This window comes from Coregonus clupeaformis, chromosome 2 (assembly GCF_020615455.1).
Source record: "Coregonus clupeaformis isolate EN_2021a chromosome 2, ASM2061545v1, whole genome shotgun sequence".
Taxonomy (NCBI): Eukaryota; Metazoa; Chordata; class Actinopteri; order Salmoniformes; family Salmonidae; genus Coregonus; species Coregonus clupeaformis.
In genome coordinates this window covers 25,051,043-25,076,454 of record NC_059193.1, presented here as the reverse complement: position 1 = coordinate 25,076,454, position 25,412 = coordinate 25,051,043, and the positions used below count along the sequence as shown (strand labels likewise).

The 25,412-nt window shown below is 44.7% G+C and overlaps 2 protein-coding genes across 6 annotated transcripts; both read left to right on the top strand.

Moving 5' to 3' along the window:
* Positions 1 to 3,758: 3,758 nt before the first annotated feature.
* Positions 3,759 to 11,351, top strand: LOC121532099 (arrestin-C-like). 2 transcript variants are annotated; one of them, XM_041837808.2, is made up of 16 exons: positions 3,759 to 3,866; positions 5,198 to 5,231; positions 6,417 to 6,447; positions 6,662 to 6,722; positions 6,834 to 6,878; positions 7,347 to 7,540; positions 8,235 to 8,294; positions 8,412 to 8,488; positions 8,596 to 8,731; positions 8,877 to 8,961; positions 9,178 to 9,250; positions 9,405 to 9,542; positions 9,684 to 9,791; positions 10,455 to 10,508; positions 10,675 to 10,704; positions 11,236 to 11,351. In XM_041837808.2, the coding sequence occupies exons 2-15, from the start codon at positions 5,224 to 5,226 to the stop codon at positions 10,685 to 10,687; spliced, it is 1,083 nt and encodes a 360-aa protein (XP_041693742.1). In that variant the 5' UTR covers positions 3,759 to 3,866; positions 5,198 to 5,223; the 3' UTR covers positions 10,688 to 10,704; positions 11,236 to 11,351. The 2 variants fall into 2 exon arrangements, with proteins under 2 accessions (XP_041693742.1, XP_041693733.1); XM_041837799.1 differs by lacking the exon at positions 10,675 to 10,704.
* A 6,179-nt stretch (positions 11,352 to 17,530) lies between these two features.
* LOC121532081 (ras-related protein Rab-6A) lies at positions 17,531 to 25,020 on the top strand. Of its 4 annotated transcripts, none has more exons than XR_005994240.1 (8): positions 17,531 to 17,764; positions 18,893 to 18,951; positions 19,259 to 19,312; positions 20,371 to 20,476; positions 20,941 to 21,052; positions 21,433 to 21,526; positions 21,996 to 22,089; positions 22,733 to 22,799. XR_005994240.1 is itself a non-coding variant. In XM_041837767.2 (8 exons), exons 1-8 carry the CDS (start codon positions 17,686 to 17,688, stop codon positions 23,084 to 23,086), a joined length of 636 nt encoding a protein of 211 aa, XP_041693701.1. In that variant the 5' UTR covers positions 17,531 to 17,685; the 3' UTR covers positions 23,087 to 25,020. The 4 variants fall into 4 exon arrangements, 3 of the variants coding, with proteins under 3 accessions (XP_041693701.1, XP_041693711.1, XP_041693719.1); XM_041837767.2 differs by lacking the exon at positions 21,433 to 21,526 and adding an exon at positions 23,022 to 25,020; XM_041837777.2 differs by lacking the exon at positions 21,996 to 22,089 and adding an exon at positions 23,022 to 25,020.
* The last annotated feature ends 392 nt before the right edge of the window (positions 25,021 to 25,412 follow it).

Genomic DNA, 25,412 nt, shown 5'->3' with positions numbered 1-25,412 from the left:
TGCTGTCAATCCAGCATGACTTCTGCCGTGTTCGAAACAACTGGAAATTCGGAACTGGGAAATCTCAGACCTCAGTGAGTTCAAGACAACTGGGAACTCTGAAAACAACGAATTCCGACTGGGAAAATACGTTTTGAACGGTCATCCAACTCGGAATTCCAAGTGGGGAACTCTGGCCTCTTTCTAGAGCTCCGACCTGAAGATCACTGACTTTATGATTCAACCTTGTTTTTTCCAAGTTCCCAGTTCCATACATCCAGAGAATGCCAGACTTTGATGACAAAGTTTGATGACAAAATTTGCCACGAAGGACCGCTGCGCCACCTTCCTGTTCAAGTGAGCACAGCACAACAAGGTGAGTCAAAAAATGTATTGTATGCTGTTGCATAAATGATGTAATATGCCAGGGAGATATGTATACTGTAGCTAAGAAAGTAATACTAAGTGTATGTTGTGTAGTAAGCTGTTAGTAGCCCATGTGTCTCACCCTAATAATTTGCTCCCTTTTTCCCTCATAATATAGCCTACTGTTCTGACTTGGTGGTGCACATGTAGCCTATAGCCTGTTTTAGAGAAATGTCATCATCGAATATTGTAAGAGCTTTCATTGTCTGCTTATATGCCCCCTTTATTTATCCTACGGTTCTGACTCGGTGTACAGGGAGAATACTGTAAGAACGGCTCATGTTCTGAATTCTGTCGCTGTACATTTCAAGTGCTGAACAAATAGTTATATTGACTACGTCTGTCCTAGCTTGCTCATTAATGTCTTAATCTAAATTACAGATTGTCTCTTATCCGCTCATCGTCCCCTTATGCCATAGATTGTACATCTCAATTGTCAGTAGAAACCACATTTGTTTAAGCAAGTCAGCCATATCAGCTATGCTTTTTTTAAGGCAATAAATGAGGCTGAATGAACTGTTTCGCTTCCAGACAAGGCTCCGCTGATAGCCAGGTGTAGCAGTGTTATGGTGTTGGGACTCTGCTGTTGAGACAGCTTTATGTAGGCCCTAACAGTTTGTGGGCACCGTTTGGCAACGTTATAGTGCAATTAATGTATTGTTTAGTGTTGTGTTGTGTAGTAGCTTTGCTGGCATGCATCTAAAACATTTTGGGGGAGTTTGCCCTACCAACATTTAAATGCTAAAATCGCCACTGAGATGGACTATCCAAATAAAGTGTTACCTTTAAACAAAACCAGACTGACCAACTTTCCACCTTTTAGTGGAATAAACAGACCATTCACATGAGAGACCATTGTTGCTAGTTGGCTTTACCAATCAGAAATAGCCATCCAGAAATGCTGGTGAGCCATTTGCATGTGGAGACAGGAATGTGCATAATGAAAGAGTTAACATAACATAACCACATGAAAACGTTAAATGGGCAATCTCCAGTTGCTACATCCATTTTTGGACTAGTGATATATACATTACATGACCAAAAGTATTTGGAGACCTGCTCATCGAACAACTCATTCCAAAAGCATGGGCATTAACATGGAATTGGTCCCCCCTTTGCTGCTATTACAGCCTCCACTCTTATGGGAAGGCTTTCCATTAGATGTTGGAACATTGCTGCAGGGTTTGCTTCCATTCAGCCACAAGAGCATTAGTGAGGTCGGGCACTGATGTTGGGCGATAGGGTTGAGGTCAGGGCTCTGTGCAGGGCAGTCAAGTTCCACCACAATGATCTCGACAAACCATTTCTGTATGGACCTCGCTTCCTGCATGGGGGCATTGTCATGCTGAAACAGGAAAGGGCCCAAACTGTTGCCACAAAGTTGGAAGCATAGAATCGTCTAGAACGTCATTGTATGCTGTAGCATTAAGATTTCCCTTCCCTGGAACTAAGGGGCCTTGCCCGAACCATGAAAAACAGCCACAGACCATTATTCCTCCTCCACCAAACTTTACAGTTGGCACTATGTATTCGGTCAGGTAGCGTTCTCCTGGCATCCGTCAAATCCAGATTTGTCCGTCAGACTGCCAGATGGTGAAGCGTGATTCATCACTCCAGAGAACACGTTTCCACTGCTCCAGAGTCCAATGGTGGCGCGCTTTACACCACTCCAGCCGACGCTTGGCATTGCGCATGGTGATCTTAGGCTTGTGTGTGGCTGGTCGGCCATGGAAACCCATTTCATGAAGCTCCCGACGAACAGTTCTTGTGCTAACGTTGCTTCCAGAGGCAGTTTGGAACTCGGTAGTGAGTGTTGCAACCGAGGACAGACGATTTTTACGCGCCACGTGCTTCAGCACTCGTTGTTGTTGTTTCTCATAGACGTTTCCACTTTCAATAACAGCACTTAAATTTCACCGGGGCAGCTCTAGCAGGGTAGAAATTTGACGAACTGACTTGTTGGAAAGGTAGCATCCTATGACAGTGCCACGTTGACAGTCACTGAGTTCTTCAGTAAGGCCATTATACTGCAAATGTTTTCCTATGGAGATTGCATGGCTGAGTGCTCGATTTTATACACCTGTCAGCAACAGGTGTGGCTGTACCATTGATTCTTGAAGAATAATTTGTAACTTATAAATGTCTCATGAGTTTAGTTCAACTGTCGTACCCCATCAGAACCGAAAATATAAGCTTGTTTTGCTCCAATGTTTGTAAACAAACACTACTGTATAGCCTCAAAACATACTTAAAACTATCATTTGATATATTGGATGGTCAGCCCTTGCATCCATAGATCTGTCTATCAATTTGAGAGTGGTTACATTTCTCCAGGCCCATCCCTCAGCTCTTTACCAAAACAGAGGAGGGGAGATTGTTTCCACTGCGGATTTACCCTTTAAGTGACATAACTACCATTAGATTCAGACATGTCCACTAAGTGGCATATTATGAGACGGAGACAGACAGGCAGGTACAGACAGACAGACAGACAGATACAGAATGGCAGATACAGACAGACGGACGGACGGACGGACAGACAGACAGACAGACAGACAGACAGACAGACAGACAGACAGACAGACAGACAGACAGACAGACAGACAGACAGACAGACAGACAGACAGACAGACAGACAGACAGACAGACAGACAGACAGACAGACAGATAGATAGATAGATGCAGGCAGATGCAGACAGGCAGATACAGGCAGACAGGCAGACAGACAGGCAGGCAGACAGAAAGATACAGACAGACAGATACAGACAGACAGATACAGACAGACGGGCAGACAGACAGATACAGACAGACGGGCAGACAGACAGATACAGACAGACAGATACAGACAGACAGATGCAGGCATACAGGCAGACACAGGCAGACAGTCAGCCAGGCAGACAGACAGACAGGCAGACAGACACGTAGCTTGTATGCCACACATACACACACTGGGGGAGAGAGCAGAGCCGCTTGTGCGGTGGCATCCCCAATGGTATTGTTATCTTTCTGTACTGACTCATAGTGCAAGCCAAGGCACCACAGAGAATACAAGCCCAAAATGGACCCAGACAGGATAACATGCCCACAGAGGTGTAGACTGACAAAGGGCAAGACCTTTGTTATCATATTCCCTTTAATCCAACCAAACAGCCCTGCTCCTTACACCCACCTATTCAACCACAAGTTACTCAGGATCTAATCCTTTTAAGTCACATACTCTACTTATTTGTAACCCTGTTGTAGCCCAAAAAACGCCGCCAGCTAATGAATTAATAGGATAAGGCCTAAAAGTAGCTTCCTATAATGGCAGGGGAAGCCGAGCGGAGGGTGGCGAGGTTGAGAGGTCGAGGTATAAAGGCGGAGGACGGAAGGAGGCAGATGCGAAAACCCGCTACACAGGCACAGAGTGACGGATTACAGGGACAGCAACACCAGACAACAGACACAGTCAAGACACTGAGGTGAGTACAACGCAAGACCGGCGAACCCTGCTTTACATCCACAGCATAGCCGACTGGGGAAAGATGACATCATGCATGGAGGATCATATCGTGCATGACATCATATCTTGTCAACATCTCAGAAAACTGTAATTGCATCTAATCTATGTCTTAAGTGATAACTATCACACTGATTCTAGGAATGACTGAATAGGAGATGGATGGACGTGCAATGTAGCCTTTACTGCAAGGATGGGACATGGGTTTCAGTGTGAGCAAGCTTTTGTTCCAGCCCTGCTCAGGTTAGGGATGCACTGGAACAATAACCTATACACACTGAGGCTGCCTTGGCCTGGAATTGCCACCCTTGCTTTATTGTCATGGGATGGAAGGAACACTTGTCTTAACCTTTCATTACAGATATCATTTATCAAGGGTCTTTAAAACTGATACTAGGCACAGAGTATTAACAAAAAACTATTGTAGAATAGGGAGGATTTTACCAACTTCTTTGAATGTACAGGACATGTGATGTGCCCATTTTGAAATATATTCATATGTCACCTGTATTGGCAATGGCTGTAGTATGTTTACAATTGCAGCCTCGGTCAGAAATAGACAGTGCACAGAGTTATCTTGGACCAAGTTCATTTTAAGCATATTTACGTTGCACTAACCAATTTCATTTAGGCATTAGCTAAATCTGGTCGCAAATAAGAGTAGGAAACAAACTACCCACTGTGCACAGATGTCAATTCAAGGTCTATTTTTGATTTAAATTTGGTTGAGTTGTCAACTAAACGTGAATTCAATGCGAAATCAACAAAAAATGTCACCATGCCATTGGACTCAAGATAAAAGTTGGGTGAAAAAAATATGACTTTTTGCAAACTCCGATCAGTTTTCCACGTTGATTTAAGATCATCCATTTTAGTTTTAATTTTAAATGATGTTGGAAACAACGTTGATTCAACCAGTTTTTGCCCAGTGGGTAATTTGTATTTGATTTGATCTGTCTAATTACCAGCGTAGCTAATCAGTGGGAGAGGAAATGGAGACAGAAGTGGCATGTGTTAATCTGACCTCCTCAACTAGCGGACAAGTGCATCATGTTTATCTCCCGCTGATTAGTTAAACTGGTTTAGACAAATCAAATCAAAGACTCATTTGTTTGTTTCTGCTCAAATTGTCCAGCTTCTCCATATAACTTATTTGCGACCAGGAAGGACTCTTATCTTATTTGGAAGAGTGTTACAGTCCCTTATCAGCTCTTTTGAGGTGTAATGTACTTGCTATAGTATCCTAATGCTGCCCCCTATTGGTTAATTAAACTTTATTTTCTACCTCTACAGACAACCTCATCCAATTCATCACAGACATGGCAAAGTGAGTATCTTTTAAATTCACCCATCAACTACCAACAATGGCTAATTTGTATTATTGATATATAGAGGTGGAGTTTATTTTCAGAATATACTAAACCATAGACTGTGGCACAGAACAGAGAGGTGCTAGGTTATGAATATCTAAAAGGGCGGCAGGGAGCCTAGCAGTTAAGAGCGAGTAACCTAAACGTCGCTGGTTTGAATCCCAGAGCCGACTACGTGAAAAATCTGTCGATGTGCCCTTGAGCAAAGCACTTAACCCTGTAAGTCACTCTGGATAAGAGAGTCTGCCAAATGACTAACATGTAAATGTAATTACCTTACTACCTATAGCACATTGCCTGGGTCATGGAAGGATGTGTGACACTTCTAAGGTTAAGAGGATCCAGAAAGAACCTGATTAGGACGGATCGACTCTGGATTAGATCCGGAATAGAGCAGTTTAGCATTAACAGTCCAGAGCCTAGCATACACAAGCAAAGATGTGAGTAAATAGGCAAGCGATGCATGCTATATTGATTGATAAACTGATATAAGGGATTAGGCGAGGTAAAAAAGGATATTAGGACTATTGAACTGATAGGATTATATTATGAGATAACGTATGAAAAAAACATATGTGAGAAAATGTATACGCTACGCAAGTCATTGTGGAGTCACCCTCAGCAGTGTCTCTGTTGTAACCAGATCAAAGCATAGGTCAGGTTGCCCTTCAGACAGACCTATGGTTGCCTAATTGTTATGTGAAGATAGCTGGCTGTACCAGTCATGCCAGCAGCTCCCATGCCACCCAGGGTACTAATCAATCCAGAGCCTCAGTGGGAGGAGGGAGGGATGGAGGGAGGGGGAGTAGAGGCTTCATCTTTTAATTAAACTGGAGCTGACAGCAGGCCAGTTAGGGTAGGTCACTAAGCAACATACTGGGATGGCTCAGTAAGGATAGCAATCACAAAAAGTGCAGTGAGTTCTAAGACTGTAAAGACCCACTGCCACTAGGGACGATAACTAACTAATACCACTAAGTGGAATTAGACTGAGGGCATGTGGGACCAGGCTGTGGAGGATTCTAATGATGACAGGGTGTGTCCTACAATGGATGCAGGACACAATGAATAATTATAAAACATGATACAGATTTGTTGAATCCAATCTAGTGTCTAAACGTCATATCACCCTCTCTCTGTAGGATCTACAAGAAGACCAGTGGCAACGGATCTGTAAGGATCCCCTCTGACATCATAACTGTGGGACACACTGGTCAGGACCTGTTCTGATGCGCTTATCGCATACCAGAGCAGGAATCCTTAGGCTTCCTCTAACCGAGCCAAATGTACAAACGGCTCCATCAAGATAACTGAGATTAGTCCTATCTATATGGTGTTGATGACAGACAGAAAGTAACCTCTCTCTCTCCCTTTCTCCTTTTCCCAGATTGCTCTCTACCTGGGGAAGAGAGACTTCGTGGACCATGTGGAGAGTGTTGACATCGTCGGTGTGTTATAAAGTTATCTCTGAATATCTTTGCTCTTTACTACTCTTAGAGTAGTGTAAATGTGTGTGTGTTTTTTTTGTGTGTTTTTCATACATATATTTTATCTTGCAGATGGGGTGATCAAGGTGGACCCCGCTGAACTTGAAGGCAGGAAAGGTAACATTCAGTTGCATCATGAGTGGCGCAGTGGTCTAAGGCACTGCATCGCAGTGCTAACTGTGTCACTAGAGATCCTGGTTCGAATCCAGGCTCTGTCGCAGCCGGCCGCGACCGGGAGACTCATGGGCGGCGCACAATTGGCCCAGCGTCGTCCAGGGTAGGGTAGGGGAGGGGAGGGAATGGCCGGCAGGGATATAGCTCAGTTGATAGAGCATGGTGTTTGCAACGCCAGGGTTGTGGGTTCGATTCCCACGGGGGGCCAGTATAAAAAAAATAATAATAATAATAAAAAATAATAAAAAAATGTATTCACTAACTGTAAGTCGCTCTGGATAAGAGCGTCTGCTAAATGACTAAAATGTAAATTTCACTGTATCTACTGAACCAGGAAAGATGCATGAAGTCAAATTCAACCCATCGAGGTTCAGTCTTGATATCAAAAATCTATCTCTAATCTCTTTGCAGTATGGGTGTATCTGGCATGCTCCTTCCGTTATGGTAGTGACGACCTGGATCTGATCGGGATGAACTACAGAAAAGACATCTGGATACAGAGACAGCAGATCTACCCTGTTGTTGGCACCAAACCAGCCAACACTGCCATGCAGGAGGCCCTCCTGAAGAAATGTGAGGACCAAGGCCATGCCTTCACTTTCAATGTGAGTTTCACTGTGTGTTTCCTTCCGTCTCATCCTTCAAGTGGCATCACACAAAAATATATTATGTCTGTGCATAGCTCACTGTTCAGCCACACAAAGTGTAATCTCGGCCGCACTCTTAGCTGGTGTTGAAAACCACATCAAAGACTTTTGTCACAATGGACATTCCCATTAATGGCCCAGTGCAGTCCAAAACTTTATTTTCCTGTGTTTTATATATATTTCCATACTATGAGGTTGGAAAAATACTGTGAAATTGGTACAATGATTATAATGCCCTTTTAGTGTAAGAGCTGTTTGAAAAGACCGCCTGAAATCTCAGCATGTTTTGGTGGGAGGGAGTTTTGGCCTGCCTGGTGACATCAATTACTTAATAGGCCAGTAAGAAAGAGAGTTCCAAACCTCTCTGCCAATAACAGATCGTTTTCAGTTTTCCCCTCCCTACTCAGACCACTCCCAGACAAGATTAGAAAGATTCTTGCTTGAGAATGTAATCTTTGCTGAGAAGCTATTTTTGTTTCTTTTTGACCATTTTAATTTAAAACAATCACAGTAAGGTACTTAATTGTTACCCAGAAATGATATGATATGAGATAAAAGCAGCTGCATTGGACCTTTAAGGGAAATTGACATACTAGCCTGTTGGTTTGTATCTATCCACACCTCATCACTTCCTGCTTCCTGTCCATTTCAGATTGATAACAACCTGCCATGTTCAGTCGGCCTTCAGCCTGCACCAGAGGATGTCGGCAAGGTACGTTTCTCTCTCTCTCTCTCTAATGTTCACTCTATTTCTTATTTCTCTTTTTTACTCTCTCAATTTTATCATTTCATCAAAGACAAATCACTTATTTGTTTTCTACCCCTGAAGGCTTGTGGTGTCGACTATGAGGTGAAAGCCTACATCGCCAATGAGGCAGACGATCCTGATGAGAAAATTAACAAGAAGTATGTATTAGTGGAATGCCACTACTGTACATACCATTTGCTGTTGCTAGAAATCGGATTATTGTGTGTTCTGATGGTTTTCTCCCTCTCTTTCACTCTCCTGTCAGGGACACTTGCCGTCTGATCATTCGTAAGATCCAGTTTGCCCCAGGAACAATACCTGCTGGACCCCATGCTGACATCAGCAAGAACTTCATGATGTCTGACAAGCTAGTCCACCTGGAGGCCTCCATAGAGAAGGAGGTAGGCCTGTAATCCTTACATGAATTAGACTTTTCTCCTGTAAGCATAGGAGAACATTGATTACTGTGCTAGTTTTCCATTGATGGATCAATCTGTATGATACCTGTTTATTTGAACATGTTTGCTTTCATTTGGTGATTTTCAGCTCTATTTCCATGGAGACCCAATCCCTGTAAAAGTCAAAGTCAACAATGAAACCACAAAAGTGGTGAAGAAAATTAAAGTAACAAGTGAGTCATCATAAAAGTGGTTGTGTCGTGAGTTCTCTGTCATGACTGGCTCTGTTGGTAGAGCATGGCGCTTGCAACACCAGGGTTGTTGGTTTGCACGAATGACTGTAAGACGCTTTGGATAAAAGCGTCTGCTAAACAGCACATATTTATTCTCTGTCATGATTGCGTGTGTTTCAAATCTTGTTTCTGACCAACACATCTCTTTTTGACCAGTTGACCAGACAACAGAGGTGCTGCTTTACCAAGCTGACAAATATACCAAGACTGTTCTGAATGAGGAATTTGCGTAAGTCAAGAACACATTCCTTCCATTACTACTGTAATCTAGAATTACTAAATCTTATGTCTATACCCCAATACTGAAGTCAAACAATAACAAAGTATATTTCGATTTTCACTGTTGGTGAATCACAACATGTTTGTGTGGTCGTCCTGCGCAGGGAGGAAGTAAAAGGAGAATCCACCCTGGAGAAGACATTCACGGTGATCCCTCTTCTGTCCAACAACAAAGAGAAGCGTGGTCTGGCCGTGGACGGCAGACTAAAGGATGAGGATACCAACCTGGCTTCCACCACACTGTTAGTCAATGAGTTCCCCAATACATAGCTCCACCACATCCTCCTCTCCTTCTGTAGATGATAAAAACCTTTCACTGCATCATCATCTTATGTCAAAAAGCCTGAGGTAACCCATCCCTGTCCTGTCCTCCCCTCTCCTAGCATTCGTCCTGGCATGGATAAAGGAATGCAGGGAATCCTAGTCACTTACAAAATCAAGGTCAACCTCTTGGTCTCCAGCGGAGGCCTCTTGGGAGGCCTAACAGCCAGGTAAGAACAGGAGTTGATATATGACATATACAGTTTATTATATGACGAATACACAGAGTATACCAAACATTAGGAACCCACCTTCCTAATATTGAGTTGCACCCCCCCCCAGCCTCAATTTGTCGGGAGATGGACTCTAAAAGGTGTCAAAAGCGTTCCACGGGGATGCTGGCCCATGTTGTCTCCAATGCTTCCCACAGTTGTGTAAAGTTGGCTGGATGTCCTTTGGGTGGCGGACCATTCTTGATACACACGGGAAACTGTTGAGCGTGAAAAACCAAGCAGCGTTGCAGTACTTGACACAAACTGGTGCGCCTGGCACCTACTACCATATCCTGTTCAAAGGCACTTAAATTTTTTGTCTTGCCAATTCACCCTCTGAATGGCACACATACACAATCCATATCTAAATTGCCTCAAGGCTTAAAAATCTTTATTTAACTTGTCTCCTCCCCTTCATCTACACTGATTGAAGTGGATTTAACAAGTGACATCAATAAGGGACAATAGGTTTCACCTGGATTCACCTGGTCAGTGTATGTCATGGAAAGAGCAGGTGTTTTTAACGTTTTGTCACTCAGTGTGCATTTTATATGTCAGCATTTTTTTGGAGAAACATGATTATGTTGCCCACTGATAATGTACATTTTTGTTTCGCCACAGTGATGTCGGAGTAGAATTACCTTTGGTATTGATGTCTCCCAAACCCGCAGATGTGTAAGTACAACTCTACTACCTGGTTTATCAGTGTGAAATGGGGGATTCATGCGTGATGATATTCTGGCATGCGTGACAATTTCAGTTTTCCAACGAGTCTATATTTTCCAATTGTTTCCATAAGAATGCTGATCTTACGTGTGTTTGTGCATTTCTTGAACTACAGCCCTGTGGAGTAAATGCCTCTGTAGTGCAGGTGAGGTCACTCCCAATGTCACATGTTTTAGGCCCGATGTTCATTTCTTCAAGGGATACAAAAGCATTATTATTTGGTAAAAATGGGAAAGGGTTGAAATAGTTAGCATTGTTGCTCATAGGAGATACAGTCAAGCTATAGAAATAGCTCTTAAAGGAGTGCACAATGTCGACACAATGTATCCTCTTGATATGCTTGTGTATTGTGCTACAAAATGGCCATATACTTGGATACATATGCCAATTAGGATGATATAGAAATACTACTGTCATGGCCACGGGAAGATATTTTGGATTGGGTAATAATAGTTTTATTTTTTATTTTTTATAAAACAAATATCAGGGGGTGATGCAGCACCCTCAGCACACCTACTTCCCACGGCTATGACTACTGTAGCACAATGCACAAGATATCATGGTTTGATAGTGGAATCAAAAGAGATAAACTATTGAACAGAACAACCACATATTCAAACAATTCCTTGTCAGATAGCTGATGTGATGTTGTGTTTGTCCATGTCTCCCCCTCTAGAACGGATATAAAATTTGAGTAGATTCCCCAACGGAAGATGCAGAAGGACGAGGAGGAAGAGAAACTGCAACAGACTTGCTGAAAGGCCAACTGACATCAGAGAAACTAAGCACCAATAAACATATAGCAGAGACCCAAGACGATCACAACAATATCAATTTTCTTTCTCTCTTCCTTAGACCCTTCTTCAACATTACACTTACTGATGAGGGCACACTGGGATGGCATCATATAGCAGATAGATGAGAGGGCTCTGAGTCCCCTTGAATGAAACACAATTAATTACTAGCCACTATAGGTCCAAAAGTAATTTCTATAGTTTAAATTGTTTTGCTTTTTACAAGTGAGCGCTACAATAAAGAGTATATAACAGCTATTTATTTTTTTGTACACATGATGGTATCTCAAAAGGAACTGTAGGAGCATTTGACTGTTATTATATGAACAGAGGTGGGTGGGGAGAAGGCTGTAGAGGAACCCTGATTGTGGCACTCTACATTTCAGTCATTTAGCAGATGCTCTTATCCAGAGCGACTTACAGTAGTGAGTGCATACATTTTCATACTGGTCCCCTGTGGGAATCGAACCCACAACACTGGCATTGCAAGTGCCATGCTCTACCAACTGAGCTACACAGGACCATGTCAGATATGACAACAAAAAAAATAAAAAGATGTTCACCTCCTTCTTCCTGTGTCAAGTCTTCATGTGTATCTGCTGTCTTCTGTTAGTTCACCACTTATTTCCTCTGATTACGATAAACAATTCCCCACAGCCATCAAAGCCTCTCCAAACACATGACAATCTGCAACCAACTGAAAACAAAGGATGTTGGGCCTATTGCAGAAGTAATTCAATGCAATAAACTCTTGGATTTTGTCAACGTCAAACAAACAATGTCGGAACACAATCAACCACACCCCCCAAACAATTATCAAGACAGCATGGGGTTTCAAATGGGTCTGAAACAAATGACAAGCACAGTACAAACCGGAATGCGGTGCTTTTATATATTTTACACTAATTAGGGCCCCTGGGAAACATGGACCAAAACTATGTTTCTGTCACGTTCGTTTAAGGACGGGTCAGACCAAGGCGCAGCGTGAAATGCGTACATGTTTATTTCACCGATAAACACACCAACAAAACAACAAACCAACGAAACGTGAAGTCCTAAGGCTAAACACAAAACAAGCCTACACACGGAACAAGATCCCACAACTAACTAGTGCCAATAGGCTGCCTAAGTATGATCCCCAATCAGAGACAACGAGCGACAGCTGTCTCTGATTGGGAATCACACCCGGCCAAACATAGACATGCAATCCTAGAATGAAAACATAGAAAACACAACATAGAACACCACACCCTGACTCAACATACCAGAGTCCCATAAGTCAGGGCGTGACAGTACCCCCCCCAAAGGTGCGGACTCCGACCGCACAAACTTAACATAACAGGGTAGGGGCATTCCGCCTCGGAGGCGGATCCGGCTCCGGGCGTGACGACCACATACTCTCCGCCTCCCTGTTGCGCCCCTGGTCTGGTCTGGACCTCGGCGCGCTGCTTCCCCTCTCCTTCCTCCCACGAAGTACCAAGCCCTGTCTGGACCCTGGTGTGGGAGACCACGAACCTGGAGAGGGGCTGATGTCTGGGTCTGGACTGGAGCCGCTGACTGGAGCTGGACCGGGCACCGGTGGAGCGGACTACTCTGGCTCGGGACTGGAGCCGCTGACCGGAGCTGGACTGGGCACCGGTGGAGCGGACTGCTCTGGCTCCGGAGTGGAGCCACTGACCGGCACCGGTGGAACGGGCACGGGCCGTGCCGGACTGGACACACGCACCACTGGTCTGGTGCGAGGAGCAGGCACGGGCCGGACCGGACTAGGAACACGCACCACTGGCTTGGTGCGAGGAGCAGGAACGGGCCGGGCCGGACTGGCGACATGCACCACTGCCTTGGTGCGAGGAGCAGGAACAGGCCGGGCCGGACTGGGAACACGCACCACTGGCTTGGTGCGAGGAGCAGGAACAGGCCGGGCCAGACTGGCGACACGCACCACTGGCTTGGTGCGAGGAGCAGGAACAGGCCGGGCCGGACTGGCGACACGCACCACTGGCTTGGTGCGAGGAGTGGGAACAGGCCGGGCCGGACTGGGAACACGCACCCCTGGCTTGGTGCGGGGAGCAGGTACGGGTCGTACCGGGCTGGCGACATGCACCACTGGCTTGGTGCGGGGGGCAGGTACGGGGCGTACCGGGCTGGCGACACGCACCACTGGCTTGGTGCGAGGAGCAGGAACAGGCCGGGCCGGACTGGGAACACGCACCACTGGCTTGGTGCAAGGAGCAGGAACAGGCCGGGCCAGACTGGGAACACGCACCACTGGCTTGGTGCGGGGAGCAGGAACGGGCCGGGCCGGACTGTGGAGGCAGACTGGAGGTCTGGAGCGGAGAGCTGGCACAACCCGTCCTGGCTGAATGCCTACTTCCGCACAGTGCATGTGTGGCATTAGCACAGGTCGCACTGGGCTGTGCACGCGCACTGGCGATTCAGTACGTAGAACCGGCGCAGGATATGCGGGACCGAGGAGGCGTACTGGAGACCAGGAGCGTTGAGCTGGCACACCCCGTCCTGGCTGGATGCCCATCTTCGCACGGCACGTGCGTGGTGCTAGCACAGGACGTACAGGACTGTGCCGGCGCACAGGCGACACAGTACGTATCTCCGCATAACATGGAGCCTGCCCAGTCACACGCTTCCTCGCGTGAGTACGGGGAGTTGGCTCTGCTCTGAAACTAGGCTCCGCCAACCACCCCGTGTGCCCCCCCAAAACATTTTCTTGGGGCTGCTTCTCGGGCTTCCTCCTCGACCGGCGCCTTCTGCGTTGCCGTTGCTCCTCTCTATACCGGGCCTCCACTGTCTCCTCTCAAGGACGGTGATCCATCCCAGCCTGAATCTCCTCCCATGTCCAGGATCCCTTTCCGTCCAGGATCTCCTCCCATGTCCAGGCTGTCTGCTCCTGGGCACGCTGCTTGGTCCGTGTTTGGTGGGATCTTCTGTCACGTTCGTTTAAGGACGGGTCAGACCAAGGCGCAGCGTGAAATACGTACATGTTTATTTCACCGATAAACACACCAACAAACCAACGAAACGTGAAGTCCTAAGGCTAAACACAAAACAAGCCTACACACGGAACAAGATCCCACAACTAACTAGTGCCAATAGGCTGCCTAAGTATGATCCCCAATCAGAGACAATGAGCGACAGCTGTCTCTGATTGGGAATCACACCCAGCCAAACATAGACATACAATCCTAGAATGAAAACATAGAAAACACAACATAGAACACCACACCCTGACTCAACATACCAGAGTCCCATAAGTCAGGGCATGATAGGTTCCTAGCGTGTCACACATGGACAATGGCTAACGCAGTCACATAGGCTCACAGACGAATAATTCAGAACATTTCAACCAATAGCTATGTATTACATTTTACAACATAAGATATAGCTTGCAACAAAGCAAATTGTAGCACCATCACCTGTCCATTATTGCTTGCACTGAGGGTCAGGATAAAGACGTGTCTGTGATGGTAGGAGTGACATTTTTGGAAAAAGTGGACCCCTGCCTTTTGGCTGATCCATTTGTGGTTTCAGGGTGGGTGAAAACAAGAGTTGGGTGCTGTGGAATCGGTGAAGGTAACCTGAAGTGGTCTGGTGATAATTGTTTGTGTTTCTGCTGGTCAGAGGGAGCAGGCGCTCTGCGTTAAACTAATGGGGACAAGAGATGTGAATTGTTTTTCTCTCAAGGAAAGGGCGCCATTGAAAGGAGTGATTACTGGGGTAGCGGTAAATGTGAAAGTTGACCAAGGGGAAGATTCCCGGTGTTTGTGATGCTCGTCGTTTGGTGCGAAGTAAACAGGGTGGCGTGAGTGGTGAAACAGAAGAGTCGTTGTCTGTTCTTTTGAGTTTGATGTTGAGTCTTTGCCTGACAAAGTAATGTTAGGATATATAAGTTATCCAATACAAGCTTTTGTGCCGAATACATTACGTTGTTACAGGTGTCAAGCTTATGGGCATGTGGCAGCAGTGTATAGGAGGGAGGTTCCTAGGTATGAGAAGTGTGCAGAAGAGCATGAGACAAAGGAATGTGTAGCATTGGGGAAAGTAGTGGTTTGTGTTAATTGTAAGGGTGCCGTGGGGCTGGGGATCAGAAATGTCCGGTGCGAGAGAGGCAGGTTGAGGTTTCCAGGGTTAGAGTAGTGCAGAAGTTGTCGTATGCTGAGGCAGTGAAGAAAGTAGAGGAAGATGGGTCAAGGGGGAGGGATCCTGAGAGGAGTGGTGAGAGTAGTAGATCTGTAGCAGTACAGAGGGATAGACCAACAAGTGATATATGCTTCAGTAAGATAGGATTTTTTGCGTTTATAGCAATGGTTATCAACTGTACTGCAGTGATGGAACGTAAATCGCTGAAAATTGAGATTGTAGTGGCATCTGCAGAGAGGTATTTGGGTGTACGAGACTTGACGTCAGAAGAGTTACAGGGTGTGTTGAGTGGTGGTGTCTTGTCCTTTCAGGCTGTTGGCCTGAGGTAAGACTAGATACATTTTACATTTTACATTTTAGTCATTTAGCAGACGCTCTTATCCAGAGCGACTTACAAATTGGTGCATTTAACTTAGGATGGCCAGTAGGACAACCACCCTTTTTTTATGGGGGGTGGGGGAGGGAGGGGGGGTAGAAGGATTACTGTTATACTATTCCAGGTATTCCTTAAAGAGGTAGGGTTTCAAGTGTCTCCGGAAGGTGTTCAGTGACTCCGCTGTCCTGGCGTCTTGGGGGAGCTTGTTCCACCATTGGGGTGCCAGAGCAGCGAATAGCTTTGACTGGGCTGAGCGGGAACTGTGCTTCCGTAGAGGTAGGGGGGCTAGCAGGCCAGAGGTGGATGAACGTAGTGCCCTCATTTGGGTGTAGGGACTGATCAGAGCCTGAAGGTAATGAGGTGCCGTTCCCCTCACAGCTCCTTAGGCAAGCACCATGGTTTTGTAGTAGATGCAAGCTTCAACTGGAAGCCAGTGGAGTGTGCGGAGGAGCGGGGTGACATGAGAGAACTTGGGAAGGTTGAACACCAGACGGGCTGCAGCGTTCTGGATAAGTTGTAGGGGTTTAATGGCACAGGCAGGGAGCCCAGCCAACAGCGAGTTGCAGTAATCCAGACGGGAGATGACAAGTGCCTGGATTAGGACCTGTGCCGCTTTATGTGTAAGGTAGGGTCGTACTCTGCGAATGTTGTAGAGCATGAACCTGCAGGATCGGGTCAACGCTTTGATGTTAGCGGAGAACGACAAGGTGTTGTCCAGGGTCACGCCAAGGTTCTTTGCACTATGGGAGGAGGACACAATGGAGTTGTCAACCGTGATGGCGAGATCATGGAGCGGGCAGTCCTTCCCCGGGAGGAAGAGCAGCTCCGTCTTGCCGAGGTTCAGCTTGAGGTCGTGAACCGACATCCACACTGATATGTCTGCCTGACATGCAGAGATGCAATTCGCCCCCTGGTTATCAGAAGGAGGAAAGGAGAAAATTAATTGTGTGTCGTCTGTGTAGCAATGATAGGAGAGACCATGTGAGGATATGACAGAGCCAAGTGACTTGGTGTATAGAGAGAATAGGAGAGGGCCTAGAACTGAGCCCTGGGGGACACCAGTGGTGAGAGCACGTGGTGCAGAGACAGATTCTCGCCACGCCACCTGGTAGGAGCGACCTGTCAGGTAGGACGCAATCCAAGAGTGAGCAGCGCCGGAGATGCCCAACTCGGAGTGGGTGGAGAGGAGGATCTGATGGTTCACAGTATCAAAGGCAGCAGATAGGTATAGAAGGATAAGAGCAGAGGAGAGAGAGTTAGCTTTAGCAGTGCGGAGAGCCTCCGTGACACAGAGAAGAGCAGTCTCAGTTGAATGACCAGTCTTGAAACCTGACTGGTTTGGATCAAGAAGGTCATTCTGAGAGAGATAGCAGGAGAGTTGGCTAGAGACGGCACGCTCAAGAGTTTTGGAGAGAAAATATAGATTTAAATAGTGGAGTAGGGTGGTGGGTTTTTAGTGGGTTAGATTTTAGGATATTTGTTGATTTTTTTAAATATATATTTTTAAGCAAAGTATAAGGTAGTTGTACTCCAGTCTAGTAGGTGGCGGTAATGCAACGGTTATTGGATGCCAATCGCCGTTATACCTTTTCGAAAAAGAAGACTTGCCCATTGAAACGCTGCACTTTTTGGTACTCGTAGTTTGTCCGCAGGGGGCGCTGGCTCGCTCGTCACAATTTCACATACAGAACGAGCATATACACAGAACGCAACAAAAGCTAGGCTATCGATACTACCCTGTGGAGACAACATAGGAAACTGGCAATATAGCTAGCTAGCTGTTATTTATCGTTTAATAAAGATGTCGACCACGACCGGCGGCGGAGAGTTTGGAAACCCCCTGCGGAAATTCAAGCTCGTATTCTTAGGCGAGCAAAGTGGTAAGTGGAGTGTATTCAGTAGGGCATGTGTGGTTATTTGTTTTGGTGAGAGTACCGCTAACTGGCGTTAGCCTAGCTGTTAGCTAGCCAGGCCGAGGCAGAAAGATGATGCTAAACGACTCAGACAATGCCTTGCCAGGTTAGCTGTATTTTAGCCAAGGCCCTAAACACGTAAAGGGAACTTGTTTAAGTTAACGTTACTAGTTATCCCATTGAATCAGGAAAAATGGGTTGCTTGAGATCATGTTGCAAAAGATGTTCGTGAATAAAGCTAGCCAGCTTTAGCTAACTAATTTAGGTACTAGATAACATTAGCTTGGTAATATATCTGGTCATGCATATCCCGTAACTAGCTAACGTTAAGTTACTGAATCGTCGGTGTCATTCACGAGTTGAAGTTACACATTCTTTCCATTCGATGTGAATGTTTTTCTGTTTACTTGCCAGCTAGCTTTAGCTTGTGTGTGTGTGTGGAGTCGTGTAACAGTTTGTGAGCCACGTCTGTCAGTTAAAGAGGGGATCCAGTTGAGCTAGCTTGGCTGGCAACTCACTGAGCCGTTTATTCAACCTTGGCCATTTCCAGTGACTAACGTCAACATTCATAGAAATAAACCAGACATACACTACCGGTCAAAGGTTTTAGAACACCTACTCATTCAAGTTTTTTTTATTCTTCTATAATGTAGAAAAAACATTAAAAAGAAAGAAAGAAGAACCCTTGAATGAGTAGGTGTTCTAAAACTTTTGACTGGTAGTGTATGCCATATTATTTCCTCAAACAAATCTTAATTCAGATGTGCATAGCTCCAAACCCGTGTATCGATTTTTCCAGTCCATTTTAGCTAGCTAGTTATCTCCTCCATTCGTGGCTCCACCCTTTGCCAGCTCAGCATGGGTTCAGTAGTCCAGCGATTTAGTTTTGAGATTTATCATGGAAATAAACAATATAATCACATATGATTGCGTAACACATGATCACTGTCAGTATTGTATATTGTTTTAAGGAGCTAAATGCTCATAACATAGGCTACGTTTATTACTGTTCCTCCCAAATTACAGTTCCACAGGATCATGCATCATTTAGCAAATGTCAGTGTAAACTAAATACTCTCTGCTCTATCTTTACAGTGGGGAAGACATCGCTTATCACCAGATTTATGTATGACAGCTTTGACAACACCTATCAGGTACATTACCTCATCTCAAGTACAATACTGGTAATTCATTGCATGTAAACGGTAAACTAACACATGAGTAACATTAGTTGGCATCCACACCACTCTGTGCATTGGGTTGTTTTGCTTGGTGGAGATGTCTGCCGTTGAGAGCTGTGTTCTGTCTTTTGTAACCTGATAATAGCTTGCATACAATCTGCTACAAAACTGGGGGGGAAATGAGGACACAAGGCTATTCTTCTCTTCGGCTTATTTTTGAATGTAGTACAGTCATGCAGTATGTCAGTGATCTCTGAGGATAATGTTTTTTGTCTTGCAGGCAACAATTGGCATAGACTTTTTATCGAAAACGATGTATCTGGAAGATCGTACGGTAAGTACCACTTTGTTTCTATATCATCTGCATCACTTGAAACCATTTCACATGTCCCTTGTTTGTGCCCATACATAAACAACATTGTATATCCCTCTACATGTCACTGTCAAAAAGGGGCTTAGGTATTCTGCTTTTTATCTAATTCTGACTAGACTGCTTGTTTAAAGCATGGACGTAGATTAACCATGATTTGCAGTTTCATTATACGTTTTCATTTAGCCCATGTTTTCTTTCCTGCCATGATTCTGTTTTTAGTTCCATCATTATAAGTTTATGTCTCTGTCCACCCCTCCCCTCCATCCCCATGGCTGGGTTTCGAACTGTGTCCGCTCCTCGGTTTGTTGTGTGGTTGGCCACAGATTCGGCTCCAGCTGTGGGATACGGCCGGGCAGGAGCGGTTCCGCAGTCTCATCCCCAGCTACATCAGAGACTCAGCCGCTGCTGTGGTGGTTTATGACATAGCAAGTAGGTATCACCTCCCTGCCCTTCCCTCAGTGGACAGAAGGGGAGAACAGGGCAAACAGCATTTCCACAGCTTGGCAACGTCACTGGACTGTAGAAATGAGTTGAACCCGACTTGCTTGTGGTCAGTGAGTAATCAGATCAGAAAATAGCCTTCTGGCACTTCAGTGCTTCCATTGTCTGAGAATTCTGTGCTACACTAAAGTGAGTAGATATTATAGATGACATTGTTAGTGCAATGGTTACAAATAGGCCTATAGAGTGGAATGGTAGACCTCTCAGTACATCCAGTGGTGATTGTGCTTGTGGAAATGTCCCTAAAGGGGCTTGTCTAAGGAATGGGGAAAATGCTTTCCTTGCGCCAAAAGCATTGATTTGGAACATTTGCCATCTGTAATGGGTCACTAAAAGGCGTCAACGTTGGGAACAGGTAATCTGCTAGCTACATGGGAAAGCTTTTTCCTATTCCAGGATGCATGATCGTTTTCGCCTCTGCTGCCTTGCTGTTCTCTTGCAACTATTTTATGTCGTTCCTCTTCTCCATTTTCCCTTTCCGTCTGTCCCGTTTTCTTCTCCTCCGTCCCAATCCCCAGGTCCGACTCCAGCTCTGGGACACTGCTGGACAGGAGCGTTTCCGTAGTCTCATACCCAGCTACATCCGCGACTCCACCATCGCTGTGGTGGTTTATGACATCACCAGTGAGTTAGAGCTGTGCTCTCATCACTGTAGGTGGGGCGGGGTCAACTGGCACATTACATTGGGAAGGAGGCTGTCATAACACAGTAGCAGCCCTCAACAGCTTCTAATGTATGAGTAGTGTTACTATTATTGGAGGCATTTAGTGTCACCATGTAGGGACTTTAATGATGCGACTTCATGGTGATGAGGGAGTTTATTAACAGTGGCGTGGGAACTACTATTCCTTTCTTTCTGTGCTTAAACTTCACTTACGGTTGACTTTTGTTTACTAACACCTGGCTACTGGGTTCACTCCTCTGCTGAAATCAACTGTACTTTCACTGAGGAGCAAAGACCGTTCTGATTTGCGAATGTATCTAACGTGTTAATATCCCCATCACTCGGAGTTCAAACCTCATGGGATATTTCAAGTGATCATGCTCACTCTGTGTGCATTCTGAATTGCTACTGTTCTTCCCCTCAGACCTCAATTCATTCCAGCAAACCTCAAAGTGGATTGATGATGTCAGAACAGAGAGAGGAAGTGATGTCATTATCATGCTTGTGGGAAACAAAACAGACCTGGCTGATAAAAGGTACGTGGTGTGTGTGGTGGGGTGGTAAACGGCAATGTGGTCCCTGAACTGGATGTCGACCTGTTTAACAACAGTTGTATGTGTGCACCCTTTGTCAAAGCCTGGTTCCTCCTCCTCCCTTGACTGTATTTGGCATCCCATGATTTTAATGAGTATATTGGGCACAACATATTCATTTTCAAGTGTTTTATGATTTTTATCTATTGAACTTTACTCCATGTTGACCCTGGTTACTATTTGGTTAAGCCTTTTTATTTTCGTCATTTTGGTTTTATCTATTTTTTTTTGTTCCCTCTCCCCGGTGTCTCCCCATGTCACTTTGATTTGGTGTCCACTCCCACCACCCTCCCCTCCTGTCCCTCCCCCTGGGACCATGGCAGACAAGTGTCTGTTGAGGCTGCAGAGAGGAAAGCTCGTGAACTCAATGTGATGTACATAGAGACCAGCGCCAAGGCTGGCTATAACGTCAAACAGGTGGGTGTCCAGCTACCACCAGCAGGTGTACAAACAGCCTCCAGAACTGCCCATTATGCTCCGCTTTACCGAGATTCATTTGGGATGTACTATGTGGATTAGATGTTTAATGTGGAACGAGTGACTGTGCTGTGAGTGACTTGGGAGTGTTTCTCTATATCGTGTCAAGCTGTTTCATCTTTTCTCAGCAAAGCTGCTCCCTCTCCTATCCCTTTGTCTCTGAGGTATGACCAAACTAACCCTCTCTCTTTCTAACCAAAAAACTCTGAGCTCTCCTTTCTTTTTCTCCCTCCATCTTTCCCTCTCGGCCTCTTTCATGTCTGTCTGTCTATCCCTCCATCTCTCCGCCTCTCGGCCTCTTTCATGTCTGTCTGTCTTTCCCTCCATCTCTCCGCCTCTCGGCCTGTCCTCTTTCATGTCTGTCTGTCTATCCCTCCATCTCTCCGCCTCTCGGCTGTGGCCTGAGCAGACAGATCACCACGGAAGAGGGCGAGCAGAGAGCTAAGGAACTGAATGTCATGTTCATTGAAACCAGCGCAAAGACTGGCTACAATGTCAAACAGGTAGAGCTTCTGTTCACTCAAGGTAGTCCAGCCCAATCTGCCCTCATAGACTACTTTCACAACTTCTAGTTTTCCCTCCGCTCTCTCATCACTTGAATCCTCATGGCCTGTCCTCCTTGTCCTCTCTGCATTGTGATTCACCTCAGTGCTCAGGTGTTGTTGTCATTCACGTCCATTGCTTTAGAACGCTTTGGCATCAATTGTACTGCGCTGTCTAGCTCCATGTTGTTGGGCTTCTCTTATTTTGCCTCGTTCCACAAAATGTCTGCTTGTTGTGCTTCTCACTGTTTGGCAAGGAGCCATCGACATAGGCCTGCTGCACAGGCATCGAATCTAAATAATCATATGACAATTTGACGCAAGTTAACAAGATTTTTAAATATTCTGTAGGGACATTTTCTTGCATTGTTTCTAATGTGTTATTGAGATCTTCCAAGATTTTAATGTGTGATAAATATCAGGATCAGTTTTGCCAGATGCATGTAGCCCCATGTACAAATATACTGTATGTTAATTTTTTTACATGAAATGATCAGGTATAAATATTGACTTACCATCTAGGTCGTCACTGTTATGTGGCCAACTTCACGTTATTGAGGTATGGTTGTTTTTCTCCACTGATTCCTTTCTTGTGTTTCCTCAGCTGTTTCGCCGTGTTGCCGCAGCCCTACCTGGGATGGATAGCACACCAGAGAAGAGCAAAGAGGACAGTATCTTTTCACAAAGGGGTTATCCCGAGGCAGAATGGTTTGGAGCGTGTTTGAGCTCAACATGTAATTGACACTCCAGAAATGCTTCAGTGTCTGTTGTAATGTTATCTGTTGCTTATGGATTTAATTTGGTTAAACTTGCAGAATATTCTTTAAATTCCCCAAAATGTTTATGATTCATGAAATGACTAATTAATAATGTTCCTTAACCACATCTCTCAGTGATCGATATCAAACTGGAGAAGCCGCCGGAGATGGCGGTGACGGAGAGCAGCTGCTCCTGCTAGTAAACACCTCACCCCCCCCACCTGACCTGCCTCCTCCCCACCAACAGCTTGTGTCTCAGTGGCCACTCTCCCCACCCATGGCTCACTGCCATCGGCTGGAGAACCTCTTTCCCTCCCTTTCGACTCAGTGACTTTTCAGAGTAACCGTGTGGATGTGCTATTACTCTGTATTTAAACAGATAATCTAAAATAATACTATTAAAGGTAAGAAGTAAAACTGTCAAACAATTGGTTAAATGCTGAATATGATCAGATTTTCATCCAACTGCATGGCATTCTCTAGGATTGCAGACTGACATAGCTAACTGCTCCTGGGTTATTGCACTTTTAGGATCATCAGTGCGATCACACTTGTCATTGTTGTAAAGTTATATTGTTTAGAGATTTATTTAAGTGATTTATTCAGTCCCTTTTTGGTTTTATGCTTTCTGGATTGGGTCAACTACAGTATTCTATCTACGTGATCACCAAAGTGTCTGTTACTGATTCCCATGATTTTTGAAATACTTCCCCTCTAAACTTGATGAACATTATTTTTAATCGTTGGCTCAAATCAAATCTATAAATTTAGGCCTAATGAATAAGGGACATTATTATCAGGACATTTTAAAGGCAAGAACAGCCAAAGAACACTTAGGATTACTGTAGTTAGTTGATTGAAGATTTCAATGGCGGCTGGTTTGTTATTTTGGCAGGTCTTCCCAAGGGGATGCTTCAGAAAGTACATGTAGCCAATCCGATAGGAAACAAGGGTATGTGTTTTTAGAAAAGGGACATAATCCCAAATTCATTGTACTGGAAAATACTAAGTTAAATCTACTGATGTACACTTTTTGAAACTATAGCAGCTCTGTCATAGGAACTTTCCTCAGTTAACTACAAGCATACTAACACATCTCCTTGTCTGAGGAGAAAATGTGTTTAAAGTCCATATGTGGGCCTATGGAGTGAGCAGGTGTCAAACCTTTTACACACTAAATGGAAACATGTCACTGGGCCCATACAATGTCTCCTACTCACCCTCCAATTGATATATATTGTCTTGTTTTCGTCACACTATTGCAGGAACAGCATGCTCATCATGCAGGATTCATAGACGGTTAAGGACACAGATGCCTTGTTTGTTCACTAATATTGTAAAGATCGAGAGGCCTGCTGATGGGCCTCTGGCTTCAGTAGTTGTTTTGTAGAGCAGTTTAGATAGGAAGTGTTAGTTGGTCCTCAGATACAGCTAACACCGTTGCTGTAAAAAAACAAGTTAAGTGAAGTAACTTTTATCGCTATTGCCTGTGCAGGACTGTTGATTTTATGTTTTAACACAAGGAACCGTAAAATCGCATTGCATGCTTGCCAAAATTACAGTTGCTGGCACGCACATGGGAAGTTAGTATTTTATTTATTATTTCCGTGTCTCAGATTGGATGCTGAATTTGAAAGCAAATGCCAGGGCTGGTTGTTTCGTCTCATGTCACCCGGGTCACACTGATGTTGACTCTCCCTGCAGTGTGTAGTCAGTGGATTGGTTTAGTTACAGAAAAGGCTACACTCCACCCCTGTCCTTTACCACGTACTCACAGTGGTGTACACAAAAACATGAACACACACAAACCAAATAACCAGTCATAAATGTCTCATCCCCACCGTCACACACCAATACATTATCTGTAGATTGTTTGAAAATGTTTTTTTAAATGTAGATAAGTATTTAATTACATCGAACAACCTTTATCTTAATAGCTATTCTATTACCCGTCGCTGACTGAATACTCGGCTCTGTGCTATTCTGAAGTGTCTGTCCATTTGAAATATGTCTACTAGTGTTTAGCAACGTTTGTGTGAATAATAATGTACTATTAGTATTACTCTGCTGTATAAAAAAAGAGTTAAAGAACACTGAAGTGTATCACATGAAATAAAGGTATTTCACCAAAGTTGTTCCAAGCTTCTCGCAAATGATTTTTATGAATATTGTAGATGTATTATTATTAATGGGATAGGCCTACTTTTACATACACATTATTTTAGAAATGTTAATTTATAACTTTGTTCCTACAAAATGAAGAATGACAGATTTATTTATCATCCTGGTCTTTTTAAATATATTCACTCAAAATATATTTTACCTCTTTTTTTTATCCATTTAATATAGTATTGCAAGTCAAAGGTTATTAGCCCTAATTAATGGAACGTTGCCTTTGTCACTACAGTGTAGCCCCGATCCATCACCCGCTACGGAACCAATCAGTCGATATAATCGAGAACACCCACCTATAGATGTATGGGCCTAATCATGTAGTCCCACGGGGGGCCAGTATGAAAAAATAAA